The sequence below is a fragment of the Balearica regulorum genome, chromosome 8 (assembly GCF_011004875.1).
Source record: "Balearica regulorum gibbericeps isolate bBalReg1 chromosome 8, bBalReg1.pri, whole genome shotgun sequence".
NCBI lineage: Eukaryota > Metazoa > Chordata > Aves > Gruiformes > Gruidae > Balearica > Balearica regulorum.
Window position 1 is genome coordinate 11373523 of NC_046191.1, and position 24446 is coordinate 11397968.

At 49.9% G+C, this 24446-nt stretch overlaps 2 protein-coding genes across 2 annotated transcripts in view; both read left to right on the top strand.

Annotated features, from left to right (window-relative positions):
- Positions 1-850: 850 nt before the first annotated feature.
- LOC104631347 (E3 ubiquitin-protein ligase HECTD3) lies at positions 851-9394 on the top strand. Its single transcript, XM_075759565.1, has 21 exons — positions 851-1298; positions 1378-1538; positions 2082-2174; positions 2613-2748; positions 3127-3242; positions 3502-3615; positions 4692-4774; positions 5005-5170; positions 5556-5637; positions 5881-6063; positions 6162-6211; positions 6316-6380; positions 6645-6748; positions 7037-7156; positions 7281-7370; positions 7463-7669; positions 7942-8071; positions 8531-8605; positions 8850-8931; positions 9004-9075; positions 9253-9394. The coding sequence occupies exons 1-21, from the start codon at positions 969-971 to the stop codon at positions 9335-9337; spliced, it is 2544 nt and encodes an 847-aa protein (XP_075615680.1). The 5' UTR covers positions 851-968; the 3' UTR covers positions 9338-9394.
- Positions 9395-10125: 731 nt separating this feature from the next.
- Positions 10126-24446, top strand: part of EIF2B3 (eukaryotic translation initiation factor 2B subunit gamma) — a 99923-nt gene continuing 85602 nt past the window's right edge. Inside the window, exons 1-3 of the mRNA XM_075759567.1 lie at positions 10126-10258; positions 10484-10632; positions 13295-13434. Of these exons, the coding sequence (XP_075615682.1) occupies positions 10485-10632; positions 13295-13434 (288 nt within the window). The 5' untranslated portion in view covers positions 10126-10258; position 10484. The remainder of the gene's footprint in view (positions 10259-10483; positions 10633-13294; positions 13435-24446) is intronic.

Below are 24446 nucleotides of genomic sequence, written 5' to 3' on the forward strand. Positions count from 1 at the left end.
GTGACAGCTGTCAGTCCTCCCTTTGCACCGTCCCTTTGCAGGCAGGGGTAGAGCTGGACTCTGACCTGCCAGGAGAGCAGGCAGGCGCCAGAGGGGTGTGGGGACCTTTGAGCTCTACCAGTCTGGCTCTTTCCTGATCCCTATATGCAGCACTTTGTGCCCAGCCTGGAGAAATTCAGGCAGCGTGGGGTGGAGCCGAGTTGTTCTCTGCCACCGCCTTGCCATGGTATGTGACAGGCAGACATGAGGTGAGGTGATGCACTGCCAGTGTTCTTGGGTGGTCAGGTGCTGCTGGATGTCACGGCATTGCTCCTGCTGTCAGGATGCCACTGTTGGCTGGGATAAAGCCGCTCCTGTGCAGGGAAGCCTGTCATCCTCCCCAGTGGGTGCCCGGAGCCTCCCAACCCACTGCAAGCCTGCCTGGAGCTGGCTCTCCCCATAGCAGGATGCCTGCTCCCCTCTTTTCCCTATCCGTGCTGGAGATGTAGCCCTGTGCCCTGACCCCACGGGGACCCCCTCTCTGCTCGTAGGGATGCAGGCAGCACAGGGACGTTGGAGGCCAGGAGGGAGCAGAGTCCTAAGCCGCAGGGCGAGGGGATGCAGGTGACCTGGGCCAGCTCCGGCCGGGGACCGGTGGGTGTAACACAGTCGCATCTTGGTGGAGGGGGGGATGACTGTGGCCCCACACCCAGCACCCCGCTGGTGGCCCAGGAGGGGTGAAGAAGGGCTGGGGCAGGCCGGGGAAAGAGACGGCAGCCCGGGAGCTAGAGCTGCCCGCGGCGGGGCGGCCCCGGAGGGCCGGGCCGGGCGCGGCCGGAGGCGGACGAGGCGGCACCGCCGGAGGCGAAGCAGCACCGCGGGTAGACCGGGGCGGGCACCGCCGGGGCACAGCGCAGGAACAGCCCGGAGCGCAGCGGGAGCGGCACCGCCGGGACAGGCCGGGGCGCGGAGCCGGTACCCGGTACGCGATGCGTGCGGGCGGGGAGGCGCCGCACCAGGTGCTGGGCCGGCTGCGGTTCCTGCTGCAGTGCAGCGAGTGCTTCCGCCGCGCCCGGGCGCTGCCCGCCGCTCTCTGCTACGTGCCGCGGGAGGTGCAGTACAAGATCTGCAAGGACCCCGCCGCCGCCGCCGCTGCCGCCGCCGCCCGCAGCCTGCTCAGCGTCTGGGACAGCCCGGGGCCGGCGCGGGGCGGTAAGCGGGCGGCGCGGACCACCATCGAGGTGCGGAAGGGCGGCTGCCTCCGCGCCACCGGCGAGGAGTACTGCAACGGCGCCGGGCTCTGGGTCAAGCTCAGCAAGGTAACGGTGGGACTTGCCCCGCCGTGCAGCCGGGATCGTCCGGTACCGACGGTGGTGACAAGCCGGGATGCGCTTTCAGGAGCAGCTGGAGGAGTACACGAGCAGCCATGACCTGGCGGAGGGCTGGCTCCTGGCGCAGAGGTTTGGAGAGGGAGGAGATAAGTTGGTCCCGGTTAACTCGGTGGAGAAGATCCAGTGGCAGCACCAAACGCTCGGGGTTGATTATAAACCCATGGTCAGGTATGGCCTCAGCCTGCTGCACCTCGGATAGGGTCCGGGCTGTGGATGCTGGAGGCACGCGCGGCCAGTACCCACAGAGGACATGTGACCCAGCCATCCCAAATCCCCTGAGTGCGGCCAGCACAGCCCCCCTCACTCCCTCCAGCGCAGGTAGGACCCATCCCTGCTGAGCCACTTGCGGGCCCTCATAGGCTAATCCTGCTTGCTTGTGGCAACACCTGTGCAGGATAAAGATGATGCCAGGGGGTTTCTGAGGCACTCGGGTTTGGGCTGAGCGATGTCACAGAGGTAATGCAGTGATGAGAGAGCTCGTATTTGATTTTCATGATGGAAGGCAATGTGCAGGGCTGGATTCCACTGTTCTGCCCCAGCCTGCACCCAGGTGCAGGGATGCTCTTATCCCTCCCACAGCTGTTTCTGCAGCCCCTGGGTGTGACCCCCGCTGCTGCTGCCTCCACTCCAAGCTAAGGCAGTAATGCTTGGGCACACTGACTGCTGACCCATCTTTTCCCTTGTGCGACTCCTCCACCGGTGCTGCTCCAGCTGGGAACAAGTGGTGGATCTGACCTACTCCATGCGCCTGGGAGAGAAGCCCAGACTTGCAGAGCAGGATGAGGCCGCAGTGCAGAAGTTTCGGTATGAGTGCATCTCCTAGAGTGGTACTGCAGCACCCCAAGGAGCGGCCAGTTGAGCACTGGACATCCCTGTGGGGCCGGGACTGGCTTCAGGGTTGGGAGTGGGGAGGATGAGTGCCAGGAGATGCCTTTTATATTGGTATCGTTTGACACTGCTCAAGCAAAGATGGCCTTTGCTCTGCAGAGCATCAGACCGTCAGAGCAACCACGTGGTGCTATTCCCACAGGGCTGGGGTGGCCATAAACACCCAGTGTGGAGTGGTGGTGAGATACAGCCATGCCATCTGCCTGCGGTGGGGACAGCTCCCCGGCGCCATCCCACTGTGGTGACCATGAGACGCTACAGCCAATCCAAGCTGGGGCACCAGCACTGTGCTGGTGGGCAGGTTTGGGGCACAGCCTGGTATCCCCATCCTGTTGACATGAAGCCTCCCTGCAGGTCTGTGCCCCCGGGCTGGAGCTACGAGCACGACATGGAGCTGGGGCGCTTCCTGTATGATCACAGCAAGAGGGAGCTGCAGCACCAGGACTGCACCAAGGAGCACATCAGCAGCATCGAGGTCTCCTCACAGGCAGTGCGTAATGGGGCTCCTCCGCAGCCTAAAATCAGCATGAGATGCACAAGCGTTGCCACAGCTGTGAGGACGAGCAGCCGACAGTGGCTTTCCCCTCCATAAAGAGTAGGGGATGGTGGTGGGGTTTTGCTGCTCTAGCGAAGCTGCTGGGAGTTGGGCATGTGAAGCAAAACTCCATTGTGTCTCTGGGTCACTGTGAGGGGGTCCGCGGCCATGCCAAGCTTGCTCTGTGTGGGAGCCACCATACACCTGCAGCCTGGTGAACTGAGGGGCTGGCCTGGTCCTGACCTCCTCTGGTCCCATGGGAGCCGTCCCGGGGCGACCATGGTGTGCCCAAGGGTGCTCAGATCCATCCCTCCCTTCACTCCACTCTTGTAGGAGGACTGTGGCGTGGCCCATCTGACTGACAACCAGACATACACCTCCTGGGAGAGCAACGGGCCCCCAGGACAGCACTGGGTGCGGCTCAACATGAAGAAAGGCACCATTGTCAAGTGAGACCTCGGGGTGCCCCTCCCTGCAGCTCTGCCAGGGATGGGCAAGGTGTGGGGCAGCACACCATCTTCCTCCTAAATGCAGCTTTCCCTGGGCCACAGCTGGGGGCTTGGAGTTGAGGTGGGGGCAGCTGCCACCAGATGCACCCCAGGAGGACACTGCCTTGTCCCCAGCCCCATGACATCTCCAGGAGTATCTCTGTGCCCAGACAGCTCAGGAGGAGCGGACGATGCTACCCCTTGCTCTTCTCATCCCCAGGAAGCTGTGGCTGATGCTGGATGGGCAGGTCAGCTCCTATATACCCAAGAGGGTTGCTGTGTATGGGGGGGCACTGAACAGGCTGCAGCACCTGAGAACCATCCTAATTAATGAGTGAGTAACAAGCGAGGAGCAGCCTGGGTCTGGCTTGGGCCAGACTCCTGAGCTGTCTCTGCATCCCGAGCAGATGCTAAGGAAAGGGCTGGGGTTGGTCCTGAGTGACCTGGTGGTGGCTCTCTGTGGGTCCGGGCTCCCTGGGTGCAGGCTACATCTGTCCCCACAAGCATGGTAGTCCCTCGCTTCCATGTGCCACCTGAGTGCCTTCATCTCCACCCTGGCTCCTCATCCATGCTGCAGCACCTGTGTTGCAGCGTGCTTCCTCCTGCCTGGTGACTTTGGGGATCTTTCTGTCTCCTCCTCCTCACCTCTGGGGACATGTGCCACTGCCATCACCTTTCTGAACATCTCTGCTGTGCTGTAGCTAAGTCCTGGGGTGCTTCACCTTTCCCTCTTCACCTTGGCTTTGCAGCACCCTTCTCAAGGCAGGCAGGAGTTTATACATGGGTGCGAAGATCTCCTCCTCCTTCCCCAAAATTTGCCTGTTTGCCTTTTTTTGGCTGAGCAGTGAAATTTGTCTTTGAAGAAGCACCCATGAGACTGCTGAGGTCTCCTTTCTGGTGGCAGGACCCAACTCCTCGCTGTGTCTGGGCAGTCGCAGTCATTTTATCCCATGCGCCCATAGGTCTTTGATGGGACCTTGCCAGAGGCTTTGGAAACACAAGCAAATCACTTACCAAATTGTTCATCTCCACAAATTCCCATTTCCTTCAAAACACATCACCCTTGTGTGACCAGCTCGGCTTGAAGGATGGTTGTGTCATTGTGAGATGTGCCGGGACCCCCCATGGATCAGTGACATGCTCTTGGCCATCTTGCCCTTCTATTCTGCTTTGAATTTATGCTCTTTTCTGGATCTTTGGATGTGGCTTCCACCTTCTTCAGGATGTCTCTGTGCCTCTGACAGCCTCTCCTCTCTGCTCGGTCCCCTCCTGCCACAGCCCTGGTGAGGCGGGGGGGCTTTTGCCATGGGTAGCAGCACATCCTTGGCTGGGAAGCCGGAGAGGTCCACGTGTCGCTGGCTGCCTCGGCAGTGTCTGCCTCACAGCTCTGCCATCTCCCTCTGTGTGCAGGAACACCTTCCAGGATGTCTGCATCCTCTGTGACATGACGACTCACTTGCCGGTGCTGGAGATCCGCATCCTGGAGTGCCGGGGTGAGCCTGCACTGCCTGACTGGGGCTGCCAGCCCAGCCCGGCGCTAAACCTGCAGCTCTTCCTGCTGCACTGGCTGCTTTTTGGGGTCTGTTGGAGGAAAATCTGGGGAATGAGCTTCATTTGGGATGTCACAGGTGCTGGGGGCTCCTTGGCTCCAGTTGCAGCATCTGAGCCGTGCCGGCCATGCAGCTGCAGCCACGCATGCAGAATTGCTGTCCTTTCTTGGCAGACCAAGGGTACAATGTCCGCTTGCGAGGGATTAAGATCACATCCTTCTGGGAATGGGACCTGATCCTCAATGCTGATATGTTCCAGCCAGCCCGGCTGGTGCGCTACCCTCTCCTGGAAGGGGTGGACGCCGATGTGCTGTACCGGCGGGCCGTGATCATTCAGAGGTAAGGCACAGTGGTGGCAGCGGGGCGAGGGGGACCTGCATCATGTGGAATCCCCCACCCCGCTGCCTGCAGGGCAGCCCCAGGCTGGGGTCAACACTGGCCCCACAGCGATTCAGCCGCAGTGCTGTGGCATGGGCTGGGCTGCCCTTGTTTGCAGCTTTTTCTTGTGGGGGGACTAGAGGATTGGCTTGAGCTAGAGGACTGGGTGCTCCCCTTGGTGTGCTGGTGTCCCTCCATGGGCTGGAGGAGACCCACATGCGGGGAGCACGGTGCCCAGGCTTGGTGTGTGCCTGGGGCTGTCTGCAGTGAAACACCACAGGCAGATCGAGCTCCGTGCGTCTGCCAAACTCCTCACATCCTCACAGTACTCCTCTCCGGTCTCCAGGTTTGTCCAGCTCCTGGACAGTGTCCTGTGTTACCTGATCCCCTTCTCCGAGGACAGCATCGGCACCTTCAATGCACTCAGGGTGAGCATTTGCCAGGCTCCCCTGGGATGATGTCATGGGCTCGACTGGTTTCCCTGGGGGCTGTGGCATGTCACCCTTGATCCAATGGGGAGCTCATGCCAAGAGCTGCCGTGCTGGGCATTGCCAGAGAGATGGAGGAGCTGAGCATCGCCTCTGACACTGGGGGCTGTGCTTGGGGAGGGAGAAAGAGGGCATGTGGCAGCAGAATCTGGCCTCTAACCATCCCTGCTCGTCTGCTGCTAGAGCATGAAGCCGTTCCTGCTGCTGTCCAAGCAGAGCACAGCCCTCATCACCCACTGTCTCCAGTCCTCGGAGACCACCCCACCTCACACCCCACCAAAGGTGTACATCAACCGGTACCTGGCTGGGGAGCACCGTGCCAACCCTGCGCTGGACCCCAGCTGCAGGAACGCCATCTTCACCCAGGTATGGCCATGCCATGTCCTGCGCCAGGTACCTGCCAGTTCAGCATCGCTCGCCCCCCGCTGTGTCTCATCCCCTTTCTGCTCTGCTCTCCTCTCCAGCTGTACGAAAGCCTCAGATCTTCCAAGAACAATTGGCCCCTGGACTACAGGTAGGTCTTCACATCACATTTGTGGGGTGTTGCCTCCCCAAAGCAGGGTGTTGCTGGCTCTCTCTCGAAGGAGGGGGGTGCATGGGGCTGTTGCTTCCCTGCAGGTGGCCCCCGAAATACAGCCAGTGGTGGAAGTGCGACTTCATCGCTGAGGGCGTCATTGACAATGGTGAGAGCTCTCCCCTCCTGCCCATGGGCCTTCTCCTGCTGGGGGGCAGCTTGATAGGTTGCCTGCTGCAGTGGGGTGCCCACATTGTCCTGGCTGCTCCGTGGTAGCCAGCCCCGCTCTGCATATGTGGGGAGGTCCCTGCATGTCCCCTATGCCCCCAGTGCTGCCCCTGCCCCAGGGAGACGGGGTGGCTTGGCCAGATCCTGCAGCTCAGCATCTGGTCCTGGTGTGTCAGGAACTAACCAGCCTCTGCCTCCATCGCAGGCGGTGGTTTTCGGGACAGCCTGTCAGATGTGTCAGAGGAGCTGTGTCCCAGCTCAGCGGACGTCCCTGTGCCCCTACCCTTCTTCGTGCGCACCTCCAACCAGGTTTGACACCCTGTTGTCTGCCTGACCTGGCCCTGGGGGAACATCCAGCAGAGCTTGTGGGCTTGTCCTTTGGTTGCAATATTTTGGGGTGTTAGTCCTGTCTTAACACTTGCAGGGCCATTGGCGGGGGGGGGGGGGGGGGGGGGGGGGCCTGTGGTGGAGATCTCCTGGAGGGGTGTAGAGGGCAGAAGAAGCAGGCGGAGGGGTGATGGAGAGGGAGGCTGCAGGGAGGGACCGTGTTGGGCTGGTGACATCTGCATCCATGGGTCATAAGCCTCTCTCCCACAGGGTAACAGCAGCAGTGACACCAGGGACATGTACGTCCCCAATCCCTCCTGCAAGGACTTCCCCAAGTACAAGTGGATCGGGCAGCTGATGGGTGCAGCCCTGAGGGGCGAGGAGTTTCTGGTGAGCATGGCAGAGCCTCCCCGACCAGTGAGGGGGCTTGTCAGGGGCCACCATGTCAGGCAGAAGGGCTGCCCTCAGGTGAAGGAGGAACACAAGGCGGACATGCATCTGCTCCCTCTGGCAGGTCCTGGCTCTGCCGGCACTGGTGTGGAAGCAGCTGGCAGGGGAGGAGGTCACCTGGAGCAAGGACTTTGCCTCTGTGGACTTGGAGCTGGTGAGTGGGGCTGGGGGCTGGCAGGGCTGTGCCGTGTGCTCCCGTGGCTGCTCCGGCTCTGCTGTGATGGCTTTCACCCGTTGGGATTGCAGGTGAAGCTGCTGGAGGTGCTGGAGGGGGTGGACAGGGAAGCCTTCGAGTTCATGTTCGGCAGAGAGCTGACCTACACAACGGTGCTGAGTGACCAGCGCGTGGTGGAGCTGATCCCCAATGGCAGCAGCACTGTGGTGCGCTATGAGGATCGCAAGGAGTTCATCCGCCTGGTGCAGAAGGCTCGACTGGAGGAGAGCAAGGAGCAGGTAATGCCGTCCCCCAGGGTCAGTGTGCCTCCAAGAGGACCCTGCCCCTATGGCAGGCCATCCTGGTACTCCCACAGCTGGACCTGGGGGGTGGGTGGCTGCAAACATATTTCTCCAAAACCAGTTCCAGCTGGGTGGTGCCCCCATGCATCCCTTGCCCTGGGTGTCTATGAGCCCCAGGGTCCTGTGGTCCCTGGCCCCGGTGCCCTGGCCGGCTGCCCTGGGCTCAGACCCATTGCAGTGATGTGGGGCCCCTCCTGTGCCCCCCCCAGATCGCAGCCATGCGTGCCGGGCTGCTCCGCGTGGTGCCTCAGCCTGTGTTGGACCTGCTCACCTGGCAGCAGCTGGAGAAGAAGATCTGCGGGGACCCCAAGATCACAGTGGCCGAACTGCAGAGGTTCAGTAAGTGCCAGGGCCAGCCCAAAGCTGCTCTCAGCCCCCTGCCTGGGCAGGGCCCCCCCTCGCCAATGCTTGTCCTGTGTACGCGTCCTGCCCTGTGCTGATTCCTTGGTTGCGGTGTGCCTGGGAGAGGACGAGCTGGAGGGACGCCGGATAGGGATGCTTCAGGTTTAGCTGCAAACCCCTCCAGTTCACGCTCTGGTCCCTCTGGTCTTTGGCTGCTGTGGGCAGAGGTGAACGGCCACCCTGCAAACCAGGACCCCCATTTCTCCATCTGCCTTTGTGCAGGGTGCCAGCCCCCCTCGGGGTTCCAGGGGCTCACAGGGGCTCGCCAAGAGCGGAGGGTCTCCTCCTCCCCTGCCTCAGCTCAGGGCTCTCACAGAAGGGCAGGATAGACGTGTCCCATGTTAGTTTTCTTTGCTGGGAGTTTCTAACGAAGCTTTTGCACATTCCTCATCACAGTCACATTTGAGAACTTTCCCTCTGACGACACTCGTATCCGGAACTTCTTGCAGGCACTCAACAACTTCACCAGTGGTGAGCAACCCCAAGCCTTTTCCTGCTCTTAATGTGCAGCGGGGTGGGCCAGGGATTGGGATACCACTGCTCTGGGAGTCGGCTGGGGTCATCCTGCCTGGCCCTTCCCGGGATGCTGAGAGCATCCCTTAGCTTCGCCTCGTGCTCCCGGGATGCTTCTGGAAGGGCAGACCCTGCCATGACAGCAGCGACCAGGATGGTCCTGTCCTTGTCCCTGAGACCTGAGCCCTTTCCTTCCCCTCAGAGGATCTCAGCCGCTTCCTCAAGTTTGTCACTGGCCGGAGCCGCCTCCCGGTTCAGATCACTGTCTACCCAGAAGGGGAGAAGTGAGTCCGTCCTGCCTGGGTTGGGGTCCTCTCCGTGGTGCCGGGGTCTGACTCTCTCTCCTTTCTCCCAAGCTTGAACACGCTGGACGTGATGCCCCAGGCTTCCACATGCTCCTGCACCTTCTACTTGCCCAACTATTCCTCGTGAGTTGAGCTGGGGCTAGGGGATGGGGACACTCCCCCCTCCCTGGGGCCGGCATTGGGGTCTCCTCCCAGGATCTCCAGGTCCTGTCCTGGGGGGACATCTGGGTGGGTGCGGGGAGGGAAGCTTGGGGTGCTCAGTGCCCATCACAGCCGTGACCCAGCCTTCCCCTCTCCCAGGGCCAAGGCCTGCGAGGAGCTGCTGCGGTACGCCGTGTACAACTGCATGTCCATCGACACTGACAGGAACCCCTGGGATGAATGAAGCCCCCCAGGTGCCCTGTGCCATGGGAGCTGCCCACTCCGCGGACACTGGATTCAATAAAACTGCAGGGCTGGATCCTGCCGTCCTGCCCCAGGTCCTGTTTGTGTCCGTGCTTCTCAAGAGCTGGGACTGGGGTGGATGTGACCAGTGCTGCAACTGGGGGGCCAGCATGGTGCTGTCTGCTGGGTGCTGCACCAGCATGGGGTGCTGCGGGGTGGAGAACACGGTTGTGGGTCCTGCCCTCTCCCTGAACATGGTATGCATGGGGAGCATGGCTGCAGACCGCCCCCCCCATGCACCCTACAGACCGCCCCCCCCAATGCACCCTGCAGACCGCCCCCCCCATGCACCCTACAGACCGCCCCCCCCCATGCACCCTGCAGACCGCCCCCCCCCATGCACCCTGCAGACCCCCCCCAATGCACCCTGCAGACCGCCCCCCCAATGCACCCTGCAGACCCCCCCAATGGACCCTACAGACCCCCCCAATGCACCCTACAGACCGCCCCCCCCATGCACCGTGCAGACCCCCCCCAATGCACCCTGCAGACCCCCCCCAATGCACCCTGCAGACCCCCCCCAATGCACCCTGCAGACCCCCCCCATGCACCCTACAGACCGCCCCCCCGCCCCCTGCCTGCAGCGCCACCTCCGGCCGCCTGAGGGCGCTGTGCCGCCGAGCCCCTCCCGCGGCCGGGCACTCCGCAGCTCGGGATCTTTCCCTCGGTGTTCTTCTCGCTGCCCTGGCCGGGAGGAGCTGATCGCAGCAAGGCGAGATATGGGATCGAGTCTATCTGCGCTCTACCGTGGCTATGCGCGATCGACCCATTCGGCTCTCCGCGCGCATGCGTATTGCGCGCCGGTGCCGCCATTCCTGTCCTGTCAGTGAAGCGCTGGGAGCCGGCGGCCAGCACAGCGGAGGTAGTGGTGCGGCGGGGGGAGGCCCGGCGCCTCCGCACGGGCTGTGAGGGGCGCGGGGGAGGCGGGGAGCCGACGCACGCCTCTGAGAAGTGCTGGCGGCTATAGTTGGGTGAGGCTGAACCGAACCGGTCTTAGCCCCGCTCGGCTCGGCCTGGCCTGGCCCGGCCCAGGCCTGCCCGGTTCTGCCGGGGTTGAGTGAGGCCTTGCCGCTCTGCTCCCTTGCAGCATGGAGTTCCAGGCCGTGGTGATGGCGGCGGGAGGCGGTTCCCGTATGACGGACCTGACCTCCAGCATCCCGAAGCCGCTGCTCCCGGTGGGCAACCGGCCCCTGCTCTGGTACCCGCTGAACCTCCTGGAGCGCGCCGGCTTTGAAGGTGAGGCGTGACGGTGGCTTGGGGTGCGAGCAGAGACGACGTGCTTACCCTGGTCTCTTTAGGCTTCCTGTGGCCACCTCCGCCACTCCTGTTTGTTGCCCCCCTTGTTCTAATGTTCTTTGGTAGGTGCCTTGTTGAGCAGGGTAGTTGCCTTAGCAGGAGGTCTCCTCTGCACTGGACCTATGCTGTTGGCCCATGTCATATCCTTTCCTTAACTCTAGACTGTGCCTCCTGTGTCTGCATCCCATTCCCCCTCTTCTCCCCTCACCAAGGCTTTTACCATCTATATGATTTTCCCAACTTTGTTGTCTTTTCCAGTGTTGTTAACCTGGAATCTCTTGTTTCTTTTTCTGAATCATTAATGAGAGTGGCATGAGAAGCCTGTCAGCTGTCTTGAGATATCTCTTGGTTTGTTGTTTCAGTCTGGCCTGAAGTTCAGGGTTACTTGCTCTGTCTGAAGTGTTTAGTCCTTGTTGCAGTGTGGAGCCAAGTGGTAGGTTTTGGACAGAACAGGGCAGGGGGAAGTGGCAGACTTGTAATGCTCGCCCGTGGGCCTTGTTTCATGGGAGGACTAAAATGGTATTTAGTATATGATGAGGCTCCTTAGTATTTTTGGGTTTAGGTTTTTGTTTACCTTTGGTGGTGAACCAAATCTTTCTGTAGTGGCCTCCCTGCTACTTATAGAACTTTTTCCTGACACCTTTCACGGCTCTATTTTTTCATGTTTGTGTTTGTCCTTTGCCTTTTTACTTCTGTGTTTTTGCTTCTCCTGTGTGACTGTGTGATTATTCTCTCCATCCCAAGAATGTGGCTTTTTTCCTGACTGCTTCTTTTCTCTGTGAAGATGTAAAGATCAGCTCATGGTTATCCACATCAGCCTCTTACTTTTTCAGTGTGAAGGAACAAAAGAAAGACAAACTTAATACTTTGCCTTTATTTTGTTTCATTAAGAAATCCTTAAGAACTTATTTCCCTTGGAATTGCTTTTTGCCTGTTGTTTGTTGAAGTCTGCTTTCTGAATGTCTGTCTTTGGCTGTCCTCCTGTCTCTTTTTTTTTTGCTAGGATTGTACTTTTATCCTGTGATATGGATATATGGGTAGCTAAAAGCTTCTCTGTAACCAGTCTTGTGCTTTGTGGGGCTCTTTATTCTGAAATAACCATTTCCACTTGATGCTCTTGACCACTAGTAGGTGGTGTTACGGTCAGATCTTTCTCCTTTCTCACACACAGCTCTTCAGCTCATCTATCCCCTATGGAAATTTGAATGTGCAGGGTTTTGTATGCTGCTTCAGTAAGCAAGCAGCCACCTTCCTGCTCCTCTCTTGCTTCTGCCTCCTGACCAAGCTGTACGTTTCTGCATTAATACTCCAGTGGCATGAATCCTCTCCCTGGATCATAATTCTAAGTACTACAGGAGGCTTTAGTTCCTCATACTTGCTTATATTAGTAAGTAGGTGTTCCACAGTCTGATTGACTGCATCCCTTCTGTCCCAACTGCAAGTGCTTCATTTCTCCTAATATTTCTTAGGAGACCTTTGTCCAGCTCACCAGATTTATGCTGAGCCATTTAGTCTTATAACTTCCACCTGACACCAATTCCTTCTCCACTGGTTACATCTTTCCTCATTTCGAGGTGGTCTTTCAATCCCTTTCTCTCAGTTCTTCAACCTGTTTTGAATCCAAGTTGGTATCCAGTATGGGAGTGGGAGGGGAGCCCTCCCATATCTCTGGTATCAAACTACCCCACACGATTCTCATGTTTACAGTTCCTTCCTCTTCTCTGTTAACAGATTCAGGATATCAGTTTTGATACAGATTTATTCTTAGTGTGTTTTCATCTTACTACCGAAGATTCCTAGACTGAGGGCTGTATTGTTTCCCGTACTTCTCTGTTAAAATTGCATGTGCAGTATGATGGTATAGTGTTGGGGTTTTTGGCGAGGTGGGATATTTTAATTTGAGGGTTTGACTCTTGCTTTTACTTCCAGTTCTTGTGGCCAGGGCCAAAAGGTTTCTTGCTGTTTTGTTTTCTCGGTCATGTCTTTGCGAAGCTTCTTGGAACATTCTTAATTTTGGAAAATACGCTTTCATGCCACTGTTGATATCCTTCAAATATGCATTTACTTTTTGCTTTTGTAGATGGTATAAGTTTGTTGCTTACATATTACTCCGCTCCCTTGCCAAGCTGATGCTGAGAAATAGTTTAACCGTTGTTTTGCAATACTGGTTGGTGGTGCTGTCCAGAGAATTATACAGGATCAGGGTGGGCAAAAGACAAACGTCTGACATGTTGGTGACGTTAATGCAGGGTTTCATTGGTCTGTTCAAAGACATGTGGTTAGAGGTCACTTGATAATGATAGAAGACATTTCTGTTCTGTCTTGCTAACTCATGCTACTCACATGCAAGTGTCTCTTTCAGTAACAACCCTCCAACCACACAAAGAAGGAGAGATTGTTTTCATATTCAGTAGGAGTTTTCTTTTTTGCAAAAGTTACTGTTGCCAAAAGAGCTTGATTTGTTGTAGACCAAGTTATGTTACTCAAGCCTTTTGACAGTTTCATCAGACTTTGTAAATAAAAAGTGAATGTATTCTATTTGTGATTAATATGTTTGGGGGTTTTTTTTTGCTTGATTTCATCCCACTTTCCTCTGTTCTAGAGGTCATTGTGATTACACGGAAGGAAATACAAAAGATGTTAAACTTGGACACAAAAATGAAGCTGGATTTTGTGTGCATCAGTGACAACATGGACATGGGTACAGCAGATTCACTGAGGCACATTCACCAGAAAATTAAGGTATTATTGTCTTTTATTGAGCTTGACTGGAAGGCATTTGTTTATAATAATAATAATATTTTTTCATTGTGCTTTAAGAGCTGTTGCATGTAATGATATTGTGGGTAACTGAATTTCCTCATCTTCAGAAGAGCTGAATTTTGTAAAGGTCACCTCATGGGGGAACTCAAACAAAGACTCTAAATGACTAGAATTGACAGCTAGGAAGGCTGGAGCAGATCCAGGCTGGGCAATGGCTGCATCTTAGTCAGTGTTAGCTTTCTGGCAGGTTAATTAAAAGGTCGTATTTGTTCATACAGTTTTTGATATGATGTGTGATAGCTGTTGTCCAGTTAGTGCTTGGGGAAGTAGTTCTGCACAATTGTTCTTTGTTGCCTTAGGTTAGGCAATGCACCGATATGTGAGGAAGCTTATGTTCAGTTCTTGGCCCTGCCGCAGCCCTGCCTAGGCCATTAGGCAAGTGACTTGCTCTGTGCTTTGGTTTTCTGCTTTTCCTGTGCTTTTGCTGGCTTGGTTGTATGGCAAGCTTTTCAATAAACAGTGCCCAAATGTGATAAAGTGCTGCTGTTCTAATAAAAACCACCAGTTTATTGAATTTTAATTTCCAGCTGCACAATTAAAACACTCCCATGTAAGGCAGAAATGCTGCTCAGAGCTCTTGCCACAATCTGGGATGGAATTTTGTTTTTGTCGTTGTCATACACTTAATCTTTCCGATTTGTTCCCTGTCTGTTTAGGCCATCTTAGCCAAATTGGCTGTTTAAATAAAGGTTGCTACAGAACATCAATGAACCATTTAAGTCCTGAGATGTCTTTTTGTCTTCAGCCTCTTTTTGAAGGTAATAAACTGCAGTATAATAGGCTGTGTACTCCCAAGAGAAAGACTCCAGTTGAGACAAGATGAAACTTTCCAGGCAAATATGGGTGTCTTAAGTGGCACAGTGAGAGAGATTCCTCAAGGGATTAATGCACAGACTAGAATAATTTAGAGGGAGAAGAGAAGATATAAAAAAGAAAAGCAAAATCAACAAAATCAGTTTAACTGAACTGAATGTTTCTGTCATGTGGAGCATAGCGCTCTGTCGTAACTCAATTTGGCAGTAACTTTTAAATACGTGCATGCAGTAAGGAAATATCTCTGTGCTGCAGATTGTGACCCTGACTGTACAGCTTTATTGCCTGATCAGAGCGATCAGTCTCAGTGTCCCTCTTTTTGGTAATCCAGGCAAGTTTGCTTACGGAGAGGCCTGGGAGGCAACAGTAAAGCATGTGGGGGTAAGAAAATAGACTGTGTCTTCAGAGGCAGCAGTGTTGATCTTCTGTTTATTTTTCAGAAAAAAGGCTTAAGAGAAGATGTGAGGTAGTATTGAAAACCACACAACTTTTCTTCAGTCAACTGCTGTGTATGAACAGCAGCAACTGCTTCTGCCCTTTTTATTCTGTGTCTTGCTTGTCTGGCCAGAGGACAAAGTGGTCTCTTATTTGAAAGAAGCCTATACTAAGTTCTTGAGCAGATTGCTGCACTGTGTATTTTGGAGTCATTCCTCTAGTAAATGCATACCACTGGTACACCTCTGACGGGGTATGCCCTCTCCTGTGCGATATAGGTGAGAGAACTACACAGCAGAGGTAGCTGAAAAGCTGCTGTATGTTGGCTATGTCCGCGGTGTAGCGGGAGAGGGATCTCGCTGAAGAATGAGTTTCCCTGGTGAAAACAACTGCTGCTTGTGGCCATAGTTTGCTGGCAGGCTTTTTGCAACCCATGCCAAAAGTCTGCTGAGAAGTTTAAACTGGTTGCTGAAACTTAGTTGTCGCAAATTGAGTTAAATGCCCACAGACAGAAGAGCAAGTATGCTCAATAAAAACGAGGTAACGTGGCACAGTATAGGTAACTTGCTTGTGTGCAATGCAAGTGACAGGGAGTAAAGCCAAGATTATAAATGCATAGTAAGAAATACGTCTAAGGTAGCTGAAGTGCTGATCACAAATTCTGAGATGTGCATAAATGTTAGACCACTCTAAAGCATAAAATCTCATGACTTGCTGCCTTGTCTAGCATTTGACTGAGAGAATTCCACCAGCACAGCATCATTGCTTGCTGTGCCTGCAGTTGCAGGCCTTTCTGTTGTGTTGCACCTTGGTTAATGAAGCTTGATATTTTAAAGATTAGATGTTGAGATTAGATTTACGGAATTGCATTCAGTAGTAGCATGAGAATACATATGTGCAAAGCCTGTAAGGGCTGAGGGAAGGTAGTTTGCATCGTTGTTTTATCGCTTTTTGGTGCTGGCATTTTTGGGGGCAGGTGAGACTGACTGTCTCGGTTCACAGTAACAAGCAGCTGACTCCTCCAGTCTTTCTCTTTCCTGGTTGTTCAGAAGTTCATGAGAGCAAAGGAAACCTGTTCAAATTTTTGTGTGCTGTTTGCCCACTCTACACACACAGGATTTTTTTGATATATTTACTTCAAGAGTTGATATAGTGGATGCATGCTCTTCGCTTTACTGGAATTCTGTTATTTTTGGCTGTTTCAGCCTACATCTGATTGACAAGGTAGTGTAGGGTTTTTATGTTCATTACAAGTCTGAATGTATCCTTTTCTTGGATCCTTCACACAATAAAGATTATGCTGAACTTGATTCCTAAAGGCGCTTGCTTGTGAAGTAGTGAACAACAGACAACTTGGTCCCGTAAATTCCACTTTCTGAGTTCCTAGGCCTAGGTGTCAGTCTGGCCTGTTCTTTACCAGTAGTTCTTTGACTTGTGTGGTGCATTGTTTTGTTTTATTTAAACATTCAGTTCTGGGGTCTGAATAGACAACACCATTAACCAGTTTGTCTTCACAACTCTATAACTGAGAACTGAGGCTTAACAAGGTGAAATAATTTACCTAGAATCATTAAAGAGATTCATAACAGTACTGGAAACTGGACATCTATCTCAAATCTTGCAGGGTTTCATGCATAAGATCATCTTTCTATACTGTTTGCATATTGTATACTCTGTTTCCCCACCTTGAAAAAGCCAGCAGGACGAGAGATTAAATACCAGTTGAAGCTGTTTTAGATGGAAATTACTGAAATAGAAATTTCAGTAGAGCTGCAGTCTAATTGCGGAATTGTGAGTGTTGTGGGTTTTTCAGTGTGTGCTAGATTATGACTTCAAAAAGGCCCTCAGTTTGGGAATGTGTCTGTCTAAATGTAAGTAACTGAAAAATCATTTTGCAGCATATGAAGTAGAAACTGACGGGATTTTTCTTCTTTCCCCGTGTTCATATTATTTTTTGATTGGGCAGTATAACACTTATCAATGTGTAAACCACGCGATTTTGATGGACCATAACATGCAATGAATCAGGCGGTTACATCCATAGGTTCCGAATCTGTTGAAGCAATACTCTCGTGCAATTTATTCAATCCAGTATCTTTGCAGAAATTTTAAAATATTGCTGTGTGTTCATGTGTATTTTCAAGAGTCATTGTCAATAATTACTTCAAATAAAAACTTCAGAAAATTATTTTTATAGATTAAATAACAAAGTCAGTTCTCTCTAAGTTTGTAATAGGTAGTTACCACCTCATCCAATGTGCATTAGTAAAAACAAACTCCGAGATCTTTAGGGCAGAATCTGTGCTTTCCTTTGTCTCTGAAGGGCATATGTTTTAGTCTCCTGCTTTGGTTGGAGCCATGTTGCAATTGGTTTAATCTGTTACTTGCATTGAAGGATATTCTTGACCTGTCAGGGAGTGCTTGAAATAAAAAAAAAAGAAGTTAGCATAGGTGTAAAATATTATTTTTGTATGAAATGTGAATCAAACGCTCTCCTTCATGAAATCTCATTTTCCGCATCCATTTTTTTCCTTGTCACTTTCCGATTCTACTCTCTTAAGATATCTTTCCTACTTCATTAATCACTTAGGGTGTTACCGGTCACTCTTTCATCCATTACAGGCATGGGAGGCACACAGCCTTTGCATGCTTTGCTGAGGAGCCTGTAGAATTTGTAAGGGGGAAGAAATAATTTGCTTTCTTAAGAGTCAGATTCTCCCTTTCATTAGGGACAAATAAGCAAACAATGTGGATGTAAGGATAGCTTAACCTAGCCTTGAGTACAAACAACTGAATACCTCTCCCGCAGATGATAAGAAAACACTAAACTCGCTCTGGATTTGTTTTTAATTTCCCTCTTGAAGTGGTGCTTCAAGATTAAAGGGGTTTTTAAATGAGACTAGTGTTTGGTGTTTTTTAGTAAAATAGTATGTTCAGCATGCTGCTGTAAACTAAGGATGATGTTACAGGTGTGACAGAGCAGGTGCTAAGGTGTAACTTGATAACTTCCATGTTCCTGATTTTATGTTTATTTAGCATCCAAAGCTTCCTAACTGCCTGGAGCAGTGTGGAAGGGCGTCTCTGTAAGAGGTGTGTTTTTTTTCTTTTTTTAAAATCATGCATAATTGCTTTCTCCTCAATAACTATTGCTAGTCCTTGTTTCTGGCTTTCGTTGCTAAGCAGCATTGGCTGGAGCATTCAGATGAGTTAAATCTGAATAATAGGGAAATTAGTAAGAACCTTGATAGTTTCAGTGGTGATATGATCCACTTTCTAGCAAGAGATGTGAGTGCTGCATGCTGTGGTGGGAGATGATGCAGTTTTGTTTTGCAGGCAGCTTGTCTTTCAGTGGTGTTTTTTTGTTTTGTTTTTTTCATAATTTTGGGCAGTAGACCTCCTTTTCAAAAGTTAACTTATTTTGATGTCTTTGAAATTTTATGTAATGAAATTCCCTGGCTCACTTAGGGAGGCTTTTCCTCTGTAGCTGGTGTTGGTGGACGCATTTTTTTCAAGTCATAATGTAGTCTTCTGGTACGTCCATTGGAGCTTTTTAGTGTAGTTATTCCTTCCAGTGTGTTGCTCTGTGACTTCTTCAGTCCAGATTTATGTCTTCATTTATTTGTCTTCTAATACCATTCTTGAAGACCTTCTCTTGCAGTTTAGTAGACCTCCTTTGGATGATTCACAGGACCAGTATGCAAAATATGTGTGCCATGACCTGCCATGTTACAGCACAGTACTACTGTCAAGACTTTGGTTGGTAATACAGAACTCATGATTCTGGAGATGAGTAATAAAAAATTGTACTAGGAGCTGGGAGTGCAAGAGTAAATTGCAATATTTGAGAATGTACTAGTTGAAATAGTGAGGATGAGCAGCCACTCTGATGGAGGAAGGAAAGGTAAATGCAAGACTGGAATGTATCAGGTAAAGAATTTGTTATGGTAGAGATGAGAAATTAATACTATTGCTTTAAGGCAATGGGAAGATTTTTTGCCTGTAACAGGTGTGGAACTCAAATGCATCAAATGTGGAACAAACACTGGAAAAGGAGATAAGATATTTAAAGTGGAATATAATTGGGTTTAAATTTGGTTTGAGAAAACACAGGCTGAAAATTACAGAAAGGTTTTAATCAGAGCAGAATAGGATTATGAAGGAGTCTTCCAGAAGGAGTAATCAAGACAAAAATCCTCTAACTTTATACTAGTCTGTGAAGCTGGTTTTTTGTTGTGGATTTTTTTGTTTGTTTGTTGAGGTTTTTTTAAACAAAGTAAGTAGTGTGATACCTGGAATGGCAGAGGGCTAAACTCTGACTCAGGAAACCCCTTTGAGAACCGTGTTTCTGTGACCTTCTGCTTGTACCATTTATCAAACTGCTGTAGACTTTTTTGTGGGTTGTTGATTATTGTTGGGGGGGGGAAGGCAGTGGTGTCACTGTAGTTTACAAATGAAATTTAGGCACCTCTAATATTTGACCATTTTGTTTCCTGTGCTAAATTTTACCAGACCCACGCAGCTGCTGTCTGGTGCCGCCTCCTAGGCTGGGGCCTCTCCAGGCAGCAGGTTGAGAAACCTGGTTAAATCATGAATCTGTGTTTCAGGCTGAAGCAGGAGGTAGATTGGGTGTGCCTGGATCAAGCATTTGTCTTCACAGCGTCTATATTATTTTCACCTTCTGTTAAGCATTTCTCTCCCTTGTGTCACTCAACTATACTCCAGCCAGTGATTAAAATGTGGCGTTCCAGCAGAGTAACAGCAATGGAACAATTTCAGATTTTCCTTCCTTGATGAGTCCTTAATTGTGTTAATGGAAGCCCTGACTAATATGGTGTGAATTAATCAGCATGTCTTCTGCTGCTATCACTGGTGAGTGCTTGCGTGTGAAATGTTTCGTCTCAGGTGGTCCACCTGGTTTTCTCAGTTTCAAAAAACAAGATTTGAAAGTAATACAGCTCTTAAAAAGCAAAGCAAAACAAACTCTAAAAAGCTACCAAAAAGAAGAAAAACCAACTTTCTCTGAACAAACAAACAAAGATTGAAACTCCAGATTCTCTTGGTATGTGCATCTTTGGGAGCCATGTTGTGGAAAGTGTGATGTCACGGTGGTGGTCTGTATGCTGCTGAGGGTCACTGATCCGTGGAGTCTTGGACGGCATGGCTAAGCGCTTCACTTCCTCTGTTGAAAAATCTCCTTTCCAAACACATGATGTAAGTAAGCTTGCTGTAACGGCTGGAAGTGGAATCTGAATCCTTTTGGTACAGCTGAGCAGAGTTTGGTGAGCAGCGAAAGAAGAACTTCAGTCCCCATAATGTATAGTTATGTATTTTTTGTACTGTTAGTGGAAATTAAAAAAAGTAAAAAAAACCCAACACAAAACCAAATGAAATTCATTTGTAAGAGACAAGCCGTCTCCCTCCCTCTATATGAGCAAGACTTAACTACATATTCTGTTCATCTCGTTTGGAATAGTAAAAAGGATTTAATCTTTTTTTTTCCAGCAGATCTGATAGAAAATACTATTGACTTTAGTGTCTAAAATGCAAATAAAAGTTGCTGTCTTGCTGATTTTGCCGATTCTACCTTTCACAATGTTGTTAGCGCTGCATGGGCAAAGCAGATGTATCAGATGGCAGCTCACAGGGTAGGTAGCATCTTTTTCCTTCTCTACCTCTGATTGAAAGCTGCCACCACTGAGGCACTAGGCAAAATTTATTACAGATCACATGCCCAAGTCCCGTTTCCAAAGCACAGCTGATTGTCTTAGTAGAAAGCAGCTATACTGGCAGGTGCTCGGGCTTGTGATGTTGTTGAGGGGAATGATACAGCGCTACCTGACTGTGTGCTTGATGAATGTGTTCAGGACTTTGGTCTGATCTTTATTTTTTCTGGCAGGGTGAGAGTTAGAGAATTCAACAGTTGTTGGTTGTTGGGGGTTTTGGGGTTGTGGGGGTTTTTTTGGTTTGTTTTTGTTTTTTTTTTTTTAAATTACTCAGCTTTAGAAGAATGTAGCTAATTAAATTAATTATTTTGCTGCCAGGGTTTACTATGGATCAGGGCTAAAACACCAGAGGTTTGAATGAGGCAATTAGCTCTGAAGGTAGGGAACAAGAATGATTATTAGGGCATTTGCTATTCTGTGCGTTGTTGGCTAAAGAGGATGCCTTCCATTATACATGCAGGCAAAACCTTAGGTGTTTTGCAAGAAGTCATTGATGGATCTGAGGTGCCTGTCACTTTTAATTGTTGCATCTCCTACTGCATGTCTTTATCCTTTTTATGCTCCTGGCAACTTGAGGCCTGTGTTCATTATGTTAACCAATACCTCTTGTTTCCATGTAGAAGTTAATTGTCAGCATTTCTCCTGTGTTTTAGTATAAGTTTTCATTTAGACTCTATGTGGTTTCTGAATGAATTACACAAATTCAACCTTTCCCAGTTGCAGACATAGTGAGCTCTTTGCACGTGTATATAGCTGATAAAATCTGTTTAAAAGCATCCTGGTAAAAATCTTTTCCTGTTCTAAGGAGGTCTACTAGTTTTTTCTTTTTGGGAGTAAATAGAGGTTAGTATTCATTTTTGTAAATAATCCTTCATTTTCCCTGTTTAAAATATATACACTCTTGTGTAAATAACTTACTGAGCTATGCATTGAGGGAAAATTACAACTTCAGTAAAGGTAGTCTCAAAAAACATTTTATACTTTCTGTCTTTTACAACACTTTCATGGACACATGAAGGCAAAGAAGAGTTAAACATCCTTTATTATCACCTCATTTTATCAGGCATAGGAAGCCTTTTACATTAATAAGTCAAACTCAAGTTTATGGTTTTCAAAAGTCATTATGTGATGAATGTTCAAAGAAATGAAAAGTCTGTGTGAAATGAATTTGTGCATCTTTATTTCCAGAGAGAGTAAGATTTTAAGAGAGTGTGGGGGGGTGTAAAGTTAGTCAATGTCCTCCATCTGCCAGTTTTCCTTGGTGCTGTCAGTGGAGAGGGCAGAGCCTTGTGCCACATATGAGCCTTGAAGATATAACTGTCACCCGTGCCTGGGTGAGGACATGAAGGGTGGTGTGAAGGCATCATTGATGTCCGTGCCACCCTGCACACAACAGAACAGGAGGAGTTGTGTAGGACTCCATTTGGTGTTCCTCAATGATGTCCTTGTTTTGAATATTGAGTCACCATCTGGTCTGATGTTTTAATAATTTTTTGCTTGTCATTTCCAATGTCCTTTGCCTTTCCCCGTAAGACTCAAGGCCTCGCTGGTTTCAGGTAGCATTCACAGGCTATTCATACATTCTTTTGGAGTAACGTTCCTTCCTTGCTGTCCCCAGCCTTTTTACTTTGTTTCTAGCCTGCATGATTTCTACTTGTGTATTTTCCCCATATTTGGATCTTAACAGCCCTTCCTTCATAGGAGTTTGGGGCTTTTTATGGCAATTGTGGGCTGTAGAGCTGTCACAGTTACCCTGTTGCAGGTGATACTCCTCAGTAAGTATTCGTCCCTTGGAAGAGAAAATGCAATTGTTTAGATCAAACACAATTGCATGCATTAACCTAAGTACGTAGTTCCAGTTATTGGGGAATGTGCGAGGGAGTAGATGCCAAATATCAACCCATGGAGTTACTGTGCCGGAGAGGGTTTTTTCCTGTGTCTGTTTTTGCAGCCTGGTATGGTAGTGTAACATTGATAATAGGAAGGCAGTGCTGTGAACAGCACAGGCTATACTTTGCTCAGCACTGGTTTTCTGTCAGTGTTAAATTTGGTAAAAGCCATGGTGAAGATCATTGGACTTGCAGGATGCCTGGAATTTAATTTTGTATTTTTGTCATGTTATGTTAACTGGGAAACCCACCTAGTTATAAAGCTTTTCTTTTTTGTCAGTTTTGTGCTGAAAAGGGGGGAAAAAATGGTGTATTCAGATTTTCTTGAAGCAAATTTAGGCATTCTTCTGTAGTATAAATTCTGTTAGCTCCTTTGAGAAGATGGTGACAATTCTGGATGTAGACTAATGGTGCTGGAAAAAGCAGTGGAGGTCTTGAAGTTTTCATAACGTGTTTCTTACACCACCAGTTGCTGCAGACCAAATATCACTAGAAAAAATTGAGAGGTACTAGAGCAGAAAATAGTATTGCATGGAGGATAGTGTAGGAATCTCTTTCAAAATAGTACTTTTATGTAACATAGTGTGAGTTGTTTGTACGGGGAAAAAAAACCCAAACAAACTTGAACAAATCTAACCAGGTTTCATGGTGTGTAGACTCAGTTCAGTGCAGGCTCGTATGAAGTGGCAATGCCATTGAGTTGTGCTTCACGGTGGCTGGTTCTGTTGAGCCTGTGCTTTGCAGAACAGATTAGTATTTGGGTTTTCTGTTGGAGCAGAGTTGAAACTGGGTTTTGTATAATGACTTGGGTTAATCTTGGAAGGAGTTTCACACCTATTTAGGTTTTTTGGGGGTTTGGTTTTTGTTGGTGTTGGGGTTGGGTTTTTTGGTTTTTTGTTTTAATTGAAGATCATGCTGATACTCGCTGCAGGATGGCAAAATGATTCCTGAGGATGCATGCTGTATATGTCTTGGTTTTCATTTATAGTTTTGTTTGAGACCACAAGGAACCATTATGATCCTCTAAGCTGTAAGGGAATTTGCACACAGTAATTAGGACTGTTAGCCCCAAAACTTATGTATGACTTAGTGAATGTGTTTTTGAAAGATAGCAAGTCTTTATTCATATGTTCTAGTAGATGAAGAGTCTATTGTATCCTTTGCTATTTTATTCCAGATGATATTTATTCTCCCTCTTAAAACACTTTGCCTTTTATTTTTACGTTGAACACAGATTTCTATCCACTGAATCCAGTCATACCTGCTTTTTGTTGTGCTGCTGAGAGATCTTCTGCTGTTTTGGTAATTGCGGGCTGTGGGCAAAGGCCTTCTTTCTCTTCAATAAGTTGAGCCGGTTGAGCTCCATTAGGACTACTTTTTATTATTATTATTTGTATGACTACAGCACCTGACTGCCTACGGCTCTGCTTACATTAGGTGTTAAGCCTGGACTTGAGCTCTGGGCTTTGGCAGCAAGCCTGCTGCACCACTGCTGTTGAGATTGGAGCCCGACTGCGGCGTTCTCCTTTCTGTTCATGTGAGGCAGAGTCCAAGATCAGCTGCGCAGCAGGTCTGGTAGTGCTGCTGTCCAGGTAGTCCTGGAAACCTGCCTTCCAGGAATAGGAGTGACAAGGAAAGCGCCATTCGTTTCTGGATTTCTCCTGCCTATGAAGAAGGAATCTGTATGTGCAGTGCATTCAGCCTGCCAGGTTCACCCTCCGTGAACTGGTGAATTCAGGGCCTGGGTTATGGGGCGCTCCCCTGAGCTCTAGCGCGCATGGTTCTCGTGAGTGACAGTGCACACCTTCTGGATGCCTTTAGATGGGGGAGAAAAATAGTCTCTTCTGTGGCATGCTTAGGATCTGGACATAAAGTCAGGGGATGACTCCTGACCTTAGACAAATGAGAGAGCCTAACAAGACAGGATAATATGTGTCAGTGTATCAGACTGGTGCTCCAGAATACTGATAGCCTGATAATTGTCAGTTTTCTGTAAGTATAAGGGTAGCAGGTTTCTTTTATTAAAAAAAAAAAAAAAAAAAAAAAAAAAAAAAGAGAGAGCAGAGCCTCA